We start from the raw sequence: 14,532 nt of genomic DNA, 5'->3' as shown, positions 1-14,532 counted from the left end.
GTATCATTAGTACTAAGTATCACTACATTGTTAATGCACACTTAAATATATTTGGATTATTTCAGGTCCTGCAAATACCATGTGAAGTTGTCAGAAGCAGCTATGGCATGCTTACAAATATATCTGTCAGAGTATAGCCACACTGTTCTAATTCAGGTTAGTTCTGTTCTTTAGTGATTAATCTGTCTGAAACTGCAGTCATGTGTGTGAGTTGCATTTGCATGTGTGTGTGTGTGTGTGTGTGTGTGTGTGTGTGTGTGTGTGTGTATTGTTGATGAAGGCCTTACTGGCCAAAAGCTTTACGTGTGACAGTATTTTTATTGTGCCTATCTGTGACTCAGCATCTCCCACGTATGAGTAGCAACTTCCTTTTTCATAATATTGTTACACTACATCCTGGATTTTCCATTGTTTGATTAGTGATTAATCTTGTTTTTATCACAAACAAAATAATGTTATGGTTAGTTAAAGAGATACACGTTTGCACCATAGCCATGCATTTCCTTAGGCATTTTCTTCATGGAAAAAGTCATACAACCTAAGTGGAAAAATGCCACCTCCATTTTATATGACTTCACCGCGTAGCACTAATATTATGTTAATGGAAATTCCAAATTGGTAACAGTAAACAGAAATGAGGAAAAGAAACCACTCATTTGGAACAGATCCATGTTTAGCACATGGACACACATAACAGTTTATGAAATATTGCTAGCATTTGAGCTATTATTTGAGAGGACCTTCATCAAGAGTCTGAAAGCTGGCACATATACACTGCACCATTCTAAGTGAAGTCAGGAGAACATAATTCATGCCTTTTAAAACAACCGAAAGTTTCACTCTAAAGCATGCGGGTCTAGTTAGAGTTCTTAAGGCTAGCCTGGAAAAAATTATTCAGTTTTAATTTTGTTTATGGTGGTCTCTGGCATTTTTGAGTTACAGTATTAATTCTACGGTATTGATTATTTCTTTTTCTACACAATTTTTACAGAGGTTTTTACACAGTTTTCTGACAAATTTTTCTTTTCGTCTGTCTTTAATAAACTTTGGCATCCTCCCAATGAGGATGTGTCTTGTGTACTACCATGTCATCTTTCTGATCAGTTTGTGTTACATTCATGGATTCTGTGAATCCACCATTACTTTGACTCAGATTTCATGCAAACAACTCCCACACCCGTACGTCACAAGAGACTTCATGTGCATCTTCATGGCAGTGGCAATGTGAATGAATGACAGCAGCATATTACTATTGTTACCGTTAGTGTTAAACCTGAAAAGAGGCTTTAGAATGATGTTGGATCCATTTTTCTTTTATTTTTTATCATTCAGTTACAATAATAATAATAATAATAATAATAATAATAATACCCCATGGAGGCCCGGGAAAAGAATAGGCCTCCGGTATGTTCTCCCAGTCGTAAAAGGCGACGAAAAGAACAAACCACTAATAGGGCTAACCCCCCTTTTAGTGTGATTACTTGGTTCAGGACAGAACTAAAGAAGCCTCGGACAAGCGCCGTCATGGTCGGGGACGACGCTTGAACCCTATGCCTGCCCACAATGGTAACGACACTGCTAGCCAACTGGAAAATGATTTAAATCCAAATAGAGGTGTTTTGCAGGATATGCTTCCTGCAACCACCCTAGAAGGAAAACAAAGACAGAGGATGAGATGGTCAGATGAAGTTAATCGACACCTCATGTTCTGTTATTACCAAGCAACAATCCTAGGAACCAACACAACTGGATACAGATCACAAGAATACACAACATTTATTATCAGATACCCAGAATTAAAATTTTTAACAGAACAACGACTAGCTGATCAGATCCGTGTAATAATAAAAAATAACAGGATACCCCAGTCAGAATTAGAAAACATCAAACAACAAGTACAACAAATACTGGAACAAAATAATGTGCAATTAGAAGAAGAAGAAGAAGAAGAAGAAGAAAATACAGTAATGGACTCAAACATCCCAGAGAAAACAAACAAAGAACAAAACGCGTCAATTAAACAATCAGAGGAAAACGAAATCTTAAGACAGCCACCAGAACAAGCACAAATAGAACATGAAGTGACACACATGTTAGATATAGAAGAAAAATTTCAGTTGACATATATAGAATACAAAGACACAAATACAGACATTAGACCATTCTTGCATAGACCACCAAATAACCCACAAGTCGAAACAACAATAACAACTATCAACACAATCGTACACAACAAAATAAATGAAAACACAACTATGGAAGAGTTACAACTACTGGTTTATGTAGGAGCACTCACTACACTAAATATACACACTAGGTAGAGATCAGAACCAACCAACACACAGAAGAAACCCACAAAACCAGCATGGCAACACAGGCTACAGATCAGAATAGAAAAACAGAGAAAAGACCTTGGACAGCTAACACAATTTATAAGATATGAAATATCAGACAGAAAACGAAAAAGGTTAGGTAAAATCTGACAACAAGAAGCAATAGAGCAATTAGATGAACAGAAGCAGAAATTACAAGCATTGGCCAAACGACTTAGAAGATACAAAAAAAGTGAAAATAGAAGGAAACAAAACCAAACATTCAACACAAACCGAAAGAAATTTTATCAAACAATAGATAACACACACATTAAAATAGACAATCCACCAAACATAACAGACATGGAACACTTCTGGAGCAACATATGGTCAAACCCGGTACAACATAACAGGCATGCACAGTGGATACAAGCAGAAACAGACTCATACAAGATGATACCACAAATGCCTGAAGTGATAATTTTGCAACATGAAGTCATCCGAGCAATTAATTCTACGAACAATTGGAAAGCCCCTGGAAATGATAAAATAGCAAATTTCTGGCTAAAGAAGTTCACCTCAACACATTCACATCTAACTAAATTATTTAACAGTTACATTGCAGACACATACACATTCCCTGATACACTTACACATGGAATAACCTATCTGAAACCTAAAGATCAAGCAGACACAGCAAACCCAGCTAAATATTGCCGCATAACATGCCTACCAACAATATACAAAATATTAACTTCAGTCATTACACAGAAATTAATGACACATACAACACAGAACAAAATTATAAATGAACAAAAAGGCAGCTGCAAAGGAGCACGATGATGTAAAGAGCAACTGATAATAGATACAGAGGTGACATATCAAGCTAAAACTAAACACTACGCATACATTGATTACCAAAAAGCTTTTGATAGTGTACCCCACTCATGGTTACTACAGATATTGGAAGTATACAAAGTAGATCCTAAATTGATACAGTTCCTAAACATAGTAATGAAAAACTGGAAAACCACACTTAATATCCAAAGAAATTCAGATAATATCACATCACAGCCAATACAGATTAAGTGTGGAATATACCAAGGAGACTCATTAAGTCCTTTCTGGTTCTGCCTTGCTCTGAATCCACTATCCAACATGCTAAATGATACAAATTATGGATATAATATTACTGGATCATACCCACACAAAATCACACGTTTGCTATACATGGATGATCTAAAACTACTGGCAGCAACAAATCAACAACTCAACCAATTACTAAAGATAACAGAAGTATTCAGCAATGATATAAATATGGCTTTTGGAACAGACAAATGTAAGAAAAATAGCATAGTCAAGGGAAAACACACTAAACAAGAAGATTACATATTGAATAACCACAGTGACTCCATAGAAGCGATGGAAAAAACAGATGCCTATAAATATCTAGGATACAGACAAAAAATAGGAATAGATAATGCAAATATTAAAGAAGAACTTAAAGAAAAATATAGACAAAGACTAACAAAAATACTGAAAACAGAATTGACAGCAAGAAACAAGACAAAAGCTATAAATACTTATGCTATACCAATATTGACCTACTCATTTGGAGTAGTGAAATGGAGTAACACAGACCTAGAAGCACTCAATACACTTACAGGCTCACAATGCCACAAATATAGAATACATCACATACATTCAGCAACAAAGATTCACATTAAGCAGAAAGGAAGGAGGAAGGGGATTCATCGACATAAAAAACCTACATTATGGACAGGTAGACAATTTAAGAAAATTCGTTCTAGAATGAGCAGAAACTAGCAAAATACACAAAGCAATCACTCATATAAATACATCGGCTACACCACTGCAATTTCATAACCAATTCTACAACCCTTTAGATCACATAACATCAACAGATACGAAGAAAGTAAATTGGAAAAAGAAAACACTACATGGCAAGCACCCGTATCATCTAACACAGCCACACATCGATCAAGACGCATCCAACACATGGCTAAGAAAAGGCAATATATACAGTGAGACGGAAGGATTCATGATTGCAATACAGGATCAAACAATAAACACCAGATATTACAGCAAGCATATTATTAAAGATCCCAATACCACAACAGATAAATGCAGACTTTGCAAACAACAAATAGAAACCGTAGATCACAGCACAAGTGGATGTACAATACTAGCAAATACAGAATACCCCAGAAGACATGACAATGTAGCAAAAATAATACATCAACAACTTGCCATAAAACATAAAATAATAAAACAACACGTTCCCACATACAAGTATGCACCACAAAATGTACTGGAGAATGATGAATACAAATTATACTGGAACAGAACCATTATAACAGATAAAACAACACCACATAACAAACCTGACATCATACTCACCAATAAAAAGAAGAAATTAACACAACTAATCGAAATATCCATACCCAATACGACAAATATACAGTAGAAAACAGGAGAAAAAATTGAAAAAGACATCCAACTGGCTGAGGAAGTCAAGGACATGTGGCTTCAGGATAAAGTTGAGATTATACCGATTATACTATCAACTACAGGAGTCATACCGCACAATATCCACCAGTACATCAACGCAATACCACTACATCCAAACGTATATATACAACTACAGAAATCCGTAATTATTGATACATGTTCAAGAATCTGAAAGTTCCTAAATGCAATGTAACATATACCGTACAGTTAAAAGGAAGTCACGCTTGATCAAGGTCCGTGTCACTTTTATTTTTGACCAGACATAACGTCTGAGAAAAGAAATAATAATAATAACAACAACAACAATCCACTCTTTTTCCTGCAACCCTTAGATCACCTAACTTTGTTACTGCTTGTGTCCATGGTAAGTCTAGTTGTGTACTGGATACGTTTAACCCAGCCCTCCCCCCCTCGCCGTATATTTCACTTCCTTACAACAATCAGTTTCCATATTTTTGGTGGGAACAATGTTAGTAAGCACATCCCACTGAGGCCAATGTCTCGTGATGGATGTTCGTCACATAAAACTGTTACGGCCGTCACATAAAACTGTTACGGCTTGTTCTAAGGTAATGGCTTACACCCATTTGTTACTATTTAAGTGCATCCATAATTTTCTCCCTAGTGCTATTGGTTTCCTGATGCACTCTTTTATAATGATTCTACTTTGTAACAGTTTTCACTTCACATTCTTAATGTTCATTCATTGATAATGATACAAAAGCCTGCTCCCATATTTTCTTTCTTTTGCTGATCTTATTACAATCTTGCATACAACTTACTCTTCTCTGGTTGAAAGTATACATAATTTCCTTTTCTTCGTCAATAAAGGGATCATCTTGTTTGTATCAAATTACTTATCTTCTATCAATGGGATACTGATTACATAACCTAGTACATTATCTGATACAGATACATCTAGATCCATTATTTTCAAGTACAGAGAAAAGTACAGGAATCCAGTGTTCCTTTAATCATTCTCAATTAACCATAAATATTTAATTATTTGCACTAGAGTTATAATGTGGATGCTAATATTCTATTTATGGTGTGCTTTATGGCACTTACTACTTGATCATACTAGGTACCTAATTATAATAGAGGGAAACATTCCACGTGGGAAAATATATTTAAAAAGAAAGATGATGAGACTTACCCAACAAAAGCGCTGGCAGGTCGATAGACACACAAATAAACACAAACATACACACAAAACTCTAGCTTTCGCAACCAATGGTTGCCTCGTCAGGAAAGAGGGAAGGAGAAGGAAAGACAAAAGGATTGGGTTTTAAGGGAGAGGGTAAGGAGTCATTCCAATCCCGGGAGCGGAAAGACTTACCTTAGGGGGAAAAAAGGACAGGTTTACACTCGCACACACACACATATCCATCCACACATACACAGACACAAGCAGACATTTTTAGGTACCTAATTAATTATTTATCTGCATCATCTGTTCATTGATTTTAATTAATCCTAATTTAATTAATCCTTTTGGTCATACTCTGTACCTAATTCATTATTTAACTGCATCATCTGTTCATAGATTTTAATTAATCCAGCTATTCTTTGTAGCCCTGGATCTATCATCTTCAAGGAATACGTTGTGAACTGTTCTAACATGTTCATACCTGTTCTTAGAAGCTGCTCATTAGTGGCAGTTGAGACAATGTTACTTGAACCATGGCAAAGTGCTCTTCCGACAGCCTGAGTAGTAGTTCTGACTTTGCTTCCTTTGTCTCAGTCTGGGTTTTATACTATGAAATGAAATGTCTGCCTCACTGAGAGTTTTGAATAAAACCTTGCAGATTTCTCCCACAAAATTAAAAATTCCCATTTGTGTCTAAACCACGTCTAGCTAACTATTGTACAAAATCTTTTGTTCTAATTTCCCTCTGTTTCTATCAGTTTCTCTGCTTAAAAAATTGCATCCAATCTTACTGATATTTAGCTTATTTAACCTCTCTCAGCATTGATGGACTGCCTTGTTTCCTTCTCTGGCTATGTTACAAAATTTCTGTTCCAGTGTTTTCAAAATTACATAAGTGACAATTTTCCATGGGGTGCTAGTAATCTCGACTTTTAATTGATGACGGTAATATAGACCTGGTGACACCTCTGTTATCTTGACCTTGACTGTGTGGCCCATGTTCCCTTTTGGTTCCAAATATAAGCTGTCAGGTTGATTTTGATCAGCATCCAGTGGATCATTTTCTCTTGTCCCAAGGCAGGATTTATCTACAAATTAAAATTACTCTCTCTGCTCACTTGAATTATGTCGAATCTTACATAAATAACATTTTAATAATAGAACAGTATCCTGGATTTTCTATTTATTTCTAATATTACAGCTTTAATTAGTTCTCATTTTCTTTCATTCACTTCTTTCTGTTCACTTTGATAGATATATTCAGAAGAGTCACTGCTACCACTCATATGGTCCTCTAAATTGGGAATGCAATTTCTTTGAATTATTTCTTCTGTTTCATCATATATCAGGACCCTGTCTCCTTTTTCAAATGATCTTGAATTCTTCGTCCTGTCATTATGAGCCTTTCTGACTTCATTTGCCACGTTTAATTTTCGTGTACACTACTCTGTGAACTTCTTGCTTCTGCTGTAACAAACTGTCATAGTTTCTCTCTGTGAAACTCCTGATACATTTACTGTTCTATCAAACCGTAGTTCAACCGGAGTGTACCTGGTGCTACTACGCGGTGTCCTGTTGGACATGAACATATTGCATCATCTTTTTCTGTAGTGCTACAGCCCTTGGTGAGTCTTGGCTTCTTCATCTATTTTCCTCTATACTTCCCGTGTCGTTTCTTCTTCTTTTTTTCCACCCAGTCTCCCATACTGATGAGATCCTGTACTACATCATCAATCAACTGTATTCTAGGCCACCCTTTTCATCTAGTAGCAGCGTTCACACCTTTCATCATTTTCTTTTGTGTGCTATCCTCTGCCATTCTCTCCACAAGTGCTATCCATCGTATTCATTGAGATTCAATACATTTTACTATTTTTATTGTATAAATTTTACCATGAAACACTGATGTCTGTATTTTCCTCCAACCTGGAGGACCAGGATTTGTATCAAATTTATTCAGTTAGACTTCACTGTCAAAATGCTTGGCACCCATAAATCCCAATGACTGTGGTCTTCATTTATAAAATGCCTCAGATATTCGACCAATGTCCTGTGAGTTGTTTCTAGTACTCCATTCATCTGTGGGTCAAACACTGTTTCCTGTATTCGTAATAGTTTACATAGTTTCTTAAGTATGTGTCACTCAAAAAGCTTGACTCCTGATTGGATAATAATACTGAAGGACTCCTGTACCTCAGTATAATCCCTTCAACAAACTTGTGCACCACAAAAAAATGATTTTTCAAACTCTCTGTAGCTCAATAAGGGAGGGTTAACCAATTTCTCTTTAAATTCTTTGAACTCTGCTTGCAGAAGAGTTTCTCCTTTATGTAGTACTTCGCCCTGCAACAATTTATGTAATGGGCTGGCAGTCTTAACTGCATTTTGTAATAAAATGACAATAATACCCAGTAAGCTCTAGGTGTCCCGTCAGTTCTTTCATGTTCCTGGGAACAGAAAAATTCTTCCCTTTTTCCAGATTTCTTTGGTCCAGATCTACCCCTTTATCTGGCGTCTTGCATCTTAAAAATATCACTTCAGTCCATAAAAACTCAGATTCACCAGGATGGGGCTTCAGCCTGTGTTCCTTAAAACTGTCGAAAACTTCCTATTACTTCTCATTATGCTCCTTTAATGAGCTTCAGCAACAAATAATATCATCTAAATATAGCGGGCACATTGTTTCCCTGTAATCCTGACAATGATACGTTCATTAACCTTTGAAATGTACTCATTGCATTTTTCAGTCCTATTGGTTGAAATTCTTTGTGTATTTTTGTGTGCTTGCATAGTTTAATTCATAAATTCATTGCGTATTTTTGTGTTTGAGAAGTTTAGTATCTGCAGAAAAATGTGTGACACACAAAAAGAGAAGGAAACACTTTGGTGGAATTATCGGCTGAAGACAGCAGTAAAAGATAGGAATGCACTAAAAAGAAAATTAGACAATGAAAAACAGAAAACAGAGGATAGGTGAAAGGAATTATTAATTGAACTTCTAGTACAAGAATACTGGTGAAAGGAACTAGCTGTTTGGAAGAGATAAAGGTGCCAAAGGACCCAATTGATAAAGGCAAGATCCTATACCAAAAGTGTTATGGCTGTGTCCGGATAAGCAACAGATGATCAGAATGGTTTGAAACAAAGAGAGGTGTCCAACGAGGAAGGTGCCTGTCACCACCCCTGTTTGTAATAGTAATGGACAAAATCATAAAATATATCAAGAAAATATACAGTGAACCAAATGCCCTGGTTTTTGCTGATGATTTGATAGTATGGGGAGACACAGAAGCTGAAGCACAGAAGAAACTTAATATGACAGGAACAACACATTCAGCATTTTGGACTAAAAATAAGTAAATAGTAGAAATGACCATCAACAGACAAGGAACAACCTCAAAGATATTTCCAGGAGTCAAAGTAGAATATGTTTCCCATTTCAATTACCTAAGAAGCACGATCTCGAAAGACAACACCATTAAGCAGGCAGTACTCTCCAGGACACAGAAAGCATCCAATTTTCACAGCCAAATCAGAAATCTTCTCTGGGACAATAAAATGCCATAAAAAGCAAAAGTGATGTGTACCACGCCTATTTTGTACCAATCTTTAAATAAGGTTTAGAAACATGTAACCTAGCAGATGTCAGTAGAATTCAGGCAACAGAAATGAGGTTCATGAGAACTATGAATCAAACAACTAGAAAGGATGAATCAGAAATGAGGTGAATAGAAAAGTAGCTGGTATTGGGGTTCCTGTAACCAGTGTCATAATGAAACGTAGGCTTCAGTGGTATGGGCACATAATGAAAATGAACAGTGAAAGACCTGCCAAAAAGTTCAACCTGAACCTCGTAGGAAGAAGACCACAAGGAAGACAAAGCAAATCTGGATAGAGACTGTAAGATCAGATGTGGAAGAGAGAGGACACAAATGGGAAGTTGTCCTGGAACAGAAGATGTATGAACACAGAAGGAGATGGTGAGAACTTGCACACCATGCCCAGTAAAATGGAGTGGAAAGATGATGAGTTGCAGTCATTTGTTTTTTGTTTGTTTTGGATGGCCAGCGACTGTTGACCTCCCCCTGTGCATTTGGGGACTAGAATAGGCTTGAGGTATTCCTGCCTGTCGTAAGAGGTGGCTTAAAGGAGTCTCCTGCTTTTCGGCATAATTAGTTATGGTCCCCTTTTTGGGTTTGACCTCAGCCGTTCCAAATTCTACAGAAGATTGGTCCATTTGGGGAAGGAAGTCCTACTTGGTGCATCGTGGGTACATCATGCCCCGAGACCTTCTGCAACTATTATTATAACGGAAATGTAACTGTAGCCGTCATCCAGCTTTTTGGGCAAGGAAGTCTACAGGGTGCATACTTTACATCTATTGTGTGCTCTCCATTCCTGCACATACTATAATAATTGAGCTTTTTGCACCTAATATCCAGCACTGTATCTGGTCCATTGTGGGGTTGTCATGTACTCTCTTGGTTGTAGCCCCCTGGCAACACAGGGATTGCACTGCTTATGCCAGAGCTGCAAACTCCCCATGTATGCCAAGGAGTAGATGCTTGTCTTCTTTGGGCATGAGGACTCCTGGCAACAGCATCGTGATGGTGGCTGAGTGGTGCCCATGGGGAGAGCCTGTGTAAGGTTTGATGGGGAATCCTTTGACACCATAGCCCCTGTTTTCTGTCAGGAACTTATGAGTAGAGGACAAGTATGGGGAAGTGGCGGGAATATCCAAAATGCAGAATGGATAAATTCTGATTAAAAACAGCATCCCCTGCCCAGTCGTGTGTATTGCACATCCGTACCAAGCTGGGTGATGTCCCAGTCTCCATCAACCCCCGTAAGAGCTACATGGTCCAGGGGATTATATTCTATAGAGATCTCCTCTTGCAATCCAATGATGAGTTGTGCACAAACTTATAGCGATGAGGCATACACTTTGTCTTGCGTGTTTGTAGGGGACCTGTGGATAACATGGTTGCTATCGGTGCCTCCATCTTGGCCTATGAGGGTGATACATTGCCTGAAAAGAGCAAGGTGATGGTCTACTGGTGTGATATAAAACCCTATGTTCCTCCCTCTACATAGTGCTTCAAATCCTGGAAATTTGGGCACATGTCCTCTCGATGTAGTGCGAAAACGACATCCCCATCAGCTAAGCCTCTTAAAATGCCAGACTACGCCTGCCCCCTTGGTGGTTGGGGGCATTTCTCCTCCCATTGCTCCCCTAACAACTACTTCAGGAGCACCCCCCCCCCCCCCCCCCCCCAGCCACCGTCGGGGACATTGCTCCCCACCCCTTGGCCAGAGAAGCAAGAGCCTCCTCTGGCTCTGCTCAAAAGAATGGTTTCATTAGAGGCACTGCCTTCCAAGACTTCTACTGCTATGAAGCCGGACACCAGCCAGTGGCTGTGGGAGCCACAAGCTGGTCGTAGGACTTAATGATCATCGTCGGTTCCTGAGACAAACTCAGAGAAGCCCTCCAAGCCAGAGAAAGCAAAACAGAAGTGAGAAGACAAGAAAAAGATAACAATTAAGAAGAAAGAGATCTTGGTGACTTCCACACCCATGCTTCCTGCAAGTTCTATTTCTGTGATCCTAGTGTCCTCAAGGCCTCAGAACCAATTGTAACAGTGAACACAAGCCCTCAACAGGTGGTAGCAGGTGACCCTGAGGTGTAAACTGCCTCCTTGGTCCCTTCATTCCTTCCCAGACTACAGAAAGCGTCATCCTCCTGTGGAATTATGGTGGTTTTCTTCCAACTGGCTGAGCTACAACAACTCGTAAACTTAACACCTTCTGATTAAATCTTCTCAGGCTTCCATCCGGGTAGCTGCATCAAAAATCCACAATGTTTCGATGAGTGTCATTCTCATCATCTCGCGAAGATGATGAGAATGAAACTCGTCAAAACGTCGCGGATTTTCAACACAGTTACCCGGATGGAAGCCTGAGAAGATTTCATCAGCAGTATACACTGGGAAAGCCTGCATTCACATATTACATCTTCTGTCTGTCTGTATTGCCCTTCAGAAAACCTGGTTTCCAGCTGTGCAGACTAGAGATGGGCAAAACTGTTCTTTTCAGAGATCGGATCAGAACTGTTCACTCCCTGAAATGAATTAGCTCTTTTTCATGACTCACCACTCATTTACAATAGAAAATAAATGGAAGGCACATTGCCCTTTAAACTTGGTTTATTCCAGTACTATAGCTGTATTTTGATCTTATTTGATCCTATTTTGAAGTAACACAGATAATGAGTAAGAATTTTGTATTGTTTATTGAAATTTCCACGATATGACAAAGTTTTTGATTATTGATTTATTTTGCACTATCGTGGTTTTTTGGGTGATCGAAAAATGTTGTAACTTGAGATTTACATTAACAATATATTTGGCTATAGTGTATTAAAATTTCATTAACCTCATACAAATACATCGCAAGCCATATATTTTTAAAGTGAACGTTTCCTTCCGAAGACGCCTAAAATTGCAAAATCCGTACCAGAATAAGAAAAAAAAATATAAATTTGACTGTAAAACAAAAGTGCTGCATATAGCCTTACGCAGAATAAAACAAGGAAGATATTGGTGTATCACATTTTGCGATATGTTTATCGGTTCGCTCGTAATTAAACCGTAAATTCGAGTGTCCATAATAAAAATCCTATAGTAAGAGGAGTCGTCAGGAACCTAATCTGATCAGTTTAAACAAATAAAAATAAAATAAAAACAAATGATTTATACATAACATAATAATGTAATATACATAGCGGTATTACTACGAAGAACAATATCCAGTAGAGACGAACTCCGATGCAGAAGCACTGAGTCGAGCAGGTCAAGCCGCGAGCTGTATTACTGCGTGAGCTAAGACCGCAGAGACCAGAGTGACACCTGAGTTGCTTTGCTCAACGCTCTGGCTAGAGTCGAGAACGGTGGGGTGAGCGTTGAGCGGGCGAGTTCCGAGGGTGGGGGGAGCGGTGAACTCACCCACTCCGAGACAAATCGTCCGTTCCCTTGCGAGCAGGTTGTTGCAAGTAGCTCCTATGTTATCCGCTAGGTGGCTCTCTGTCCTGTTGCTCGCATCAACTGCCCAGAGGGCAGGACGTGCGACTGAAACGATCGCCGACAGAGTGCGATGCGAAGTTAAGCTGCGCCAGACACTGCACGCGGCAGACGACGCACAGAGACAGCACAGCATATGTGAAACGCAAAATCCAATGGGACACTGCACAATGCAGGCAGCCAAGGTAGAAGCAGGGCAGAGGCCGGTGCTGGCTGTGTTGTGTGGCGTGCACTGTGCTGTGACCAGCAGAGGCGCTGCTGATATGCTCCGTCTCTCTCTCTCTCTCTCTCTCTCTCTCTCTCTCTCTCTCTCTCTCTCTCTCTGGGAAACGTTTGGAGCTACCGTTCTTTTTTTCTGAATCACTGATTGTTCACTCCTTTGAAAGATTCAACTCTATGAATCAGTTCAAGAGCGCATCCCCCATCTCTAGTGCAGACCCCTGTCCTTTATGGCTATCGGGTGTATTACAAAAACCTTAATAACTGTAACAGGATGTCAGGTGGAGTATGTACATATGTCCTCACCTCTGTCTGTAGCGAAGCTGTGCCCCTTTCAAACAGCTTTAGAAGTTGCGGCTGTCAGGGAGAGGACAATGCAGGAAATTACCATCTGCAGTTTCTACCTTCCTCCATATGGTGTTTGTCAATTACCCCACACCTTTTCTACTTTTGAATGATTTCAGTGTTCATAACCCTTTGTGGCATTGAACCAAGTTTACTGGCCATGGTAAAGATGTGGAGAATCTGCTAACTCAATTTAACCTTTGCCTCCTTAATACAGGTGACCCCATTCGTTTCAGTGTGACACATGTCACATACTCGGCCATTGGTCTCTCAGTTTGCAGTTTTGGCCTTCTACTTTTGAATGATTTCAGTGTTCATAACCCTTTGTGGCATTGAACCAAGTTTACTGGCCATGGTAAAGATGTGGAGAATCTGCTAACTCAATTTAACCTTTGCCTCCTTAATACAGGTGACCCCATTCGTTTCAGTGTGACACATGTCACATACTCGGCCATTGGTCTCTCAGTTTGCAGTTTTGGCCTTCTACCATCTGTACACTGGAAAGTTCATGATGATGACTTGCATGGTGGTGACCACTTTCTGTCCCTACCCCAGCATCCCTCAACTGCATGCTTTCCCAGATGGGCTTTCACCAACACCGACTGACACACGCTTTCGGCTTTGCTACCACTGTTGGATCCCCATTTCACGGCAACTTTGATGTGGTGATCCAGAATGTTACTATAACCATTGTTTCTGCAGCTCAATTGGCAATCTCTTATTCCTCAGGTTGTTACCGGAGGAAGACAGTGCGTTGGTGGTTGCCAGAAATTACTGTGGCGGTCCTTACGACGACATAAATGGCACCCATCACTGGATCACCTCATTGTCTTCAAACAGCTTTGTGCCTGGGTCCATTAAATAATCAGAGGACGGAAGCACGAATGTTGGGAATGGT

At 39.2% G+C, this 14,532-nt stretch overlaps 1 protein-coding gene across 1 annotated transcript in view; it reads left to right on the top strand.

Annotated features, from left to right (window-relative positions):
* Positions 1–14,532, top strand: part of LOC126162430 (TAF5-like RNA polymerase II p300/CBP-associated factor-associated factor 65 kDa subunit 5L) — a 158,855-nt gene that overhangs the window by 72,639 nt on the left and 71,684 nt on the right. Inside the window, exon 4 of the mRNA XM_049918931.1 lies at positions 66–156. Within this exon, the coding sequence (XP_049774888.1) occupies positions 66–156 (91 nt within the window). The remainder of the gene's footprint in view (positions 1–65; positions 157–14,532) is intronic.

The sequence above is a fragment of the Schistocerca cancellata genome, chromosome 2 (assembly GCF_023864275.1).
Source record: "Schistocerca cancellata isolate TAMUIC-IGC-003103 chromosome 2, iqSchCanc2.1, whole genome shotgun sequence".
NCBI lineage: Eukaryota > Metazoa > Arthropoda > Insecta > Orthoptera > Acrididae > Schistocerca > Schistocerca cancellata.
This window is presented reverse-complemented; position numbering and strand designations above follow the sequence as displayed.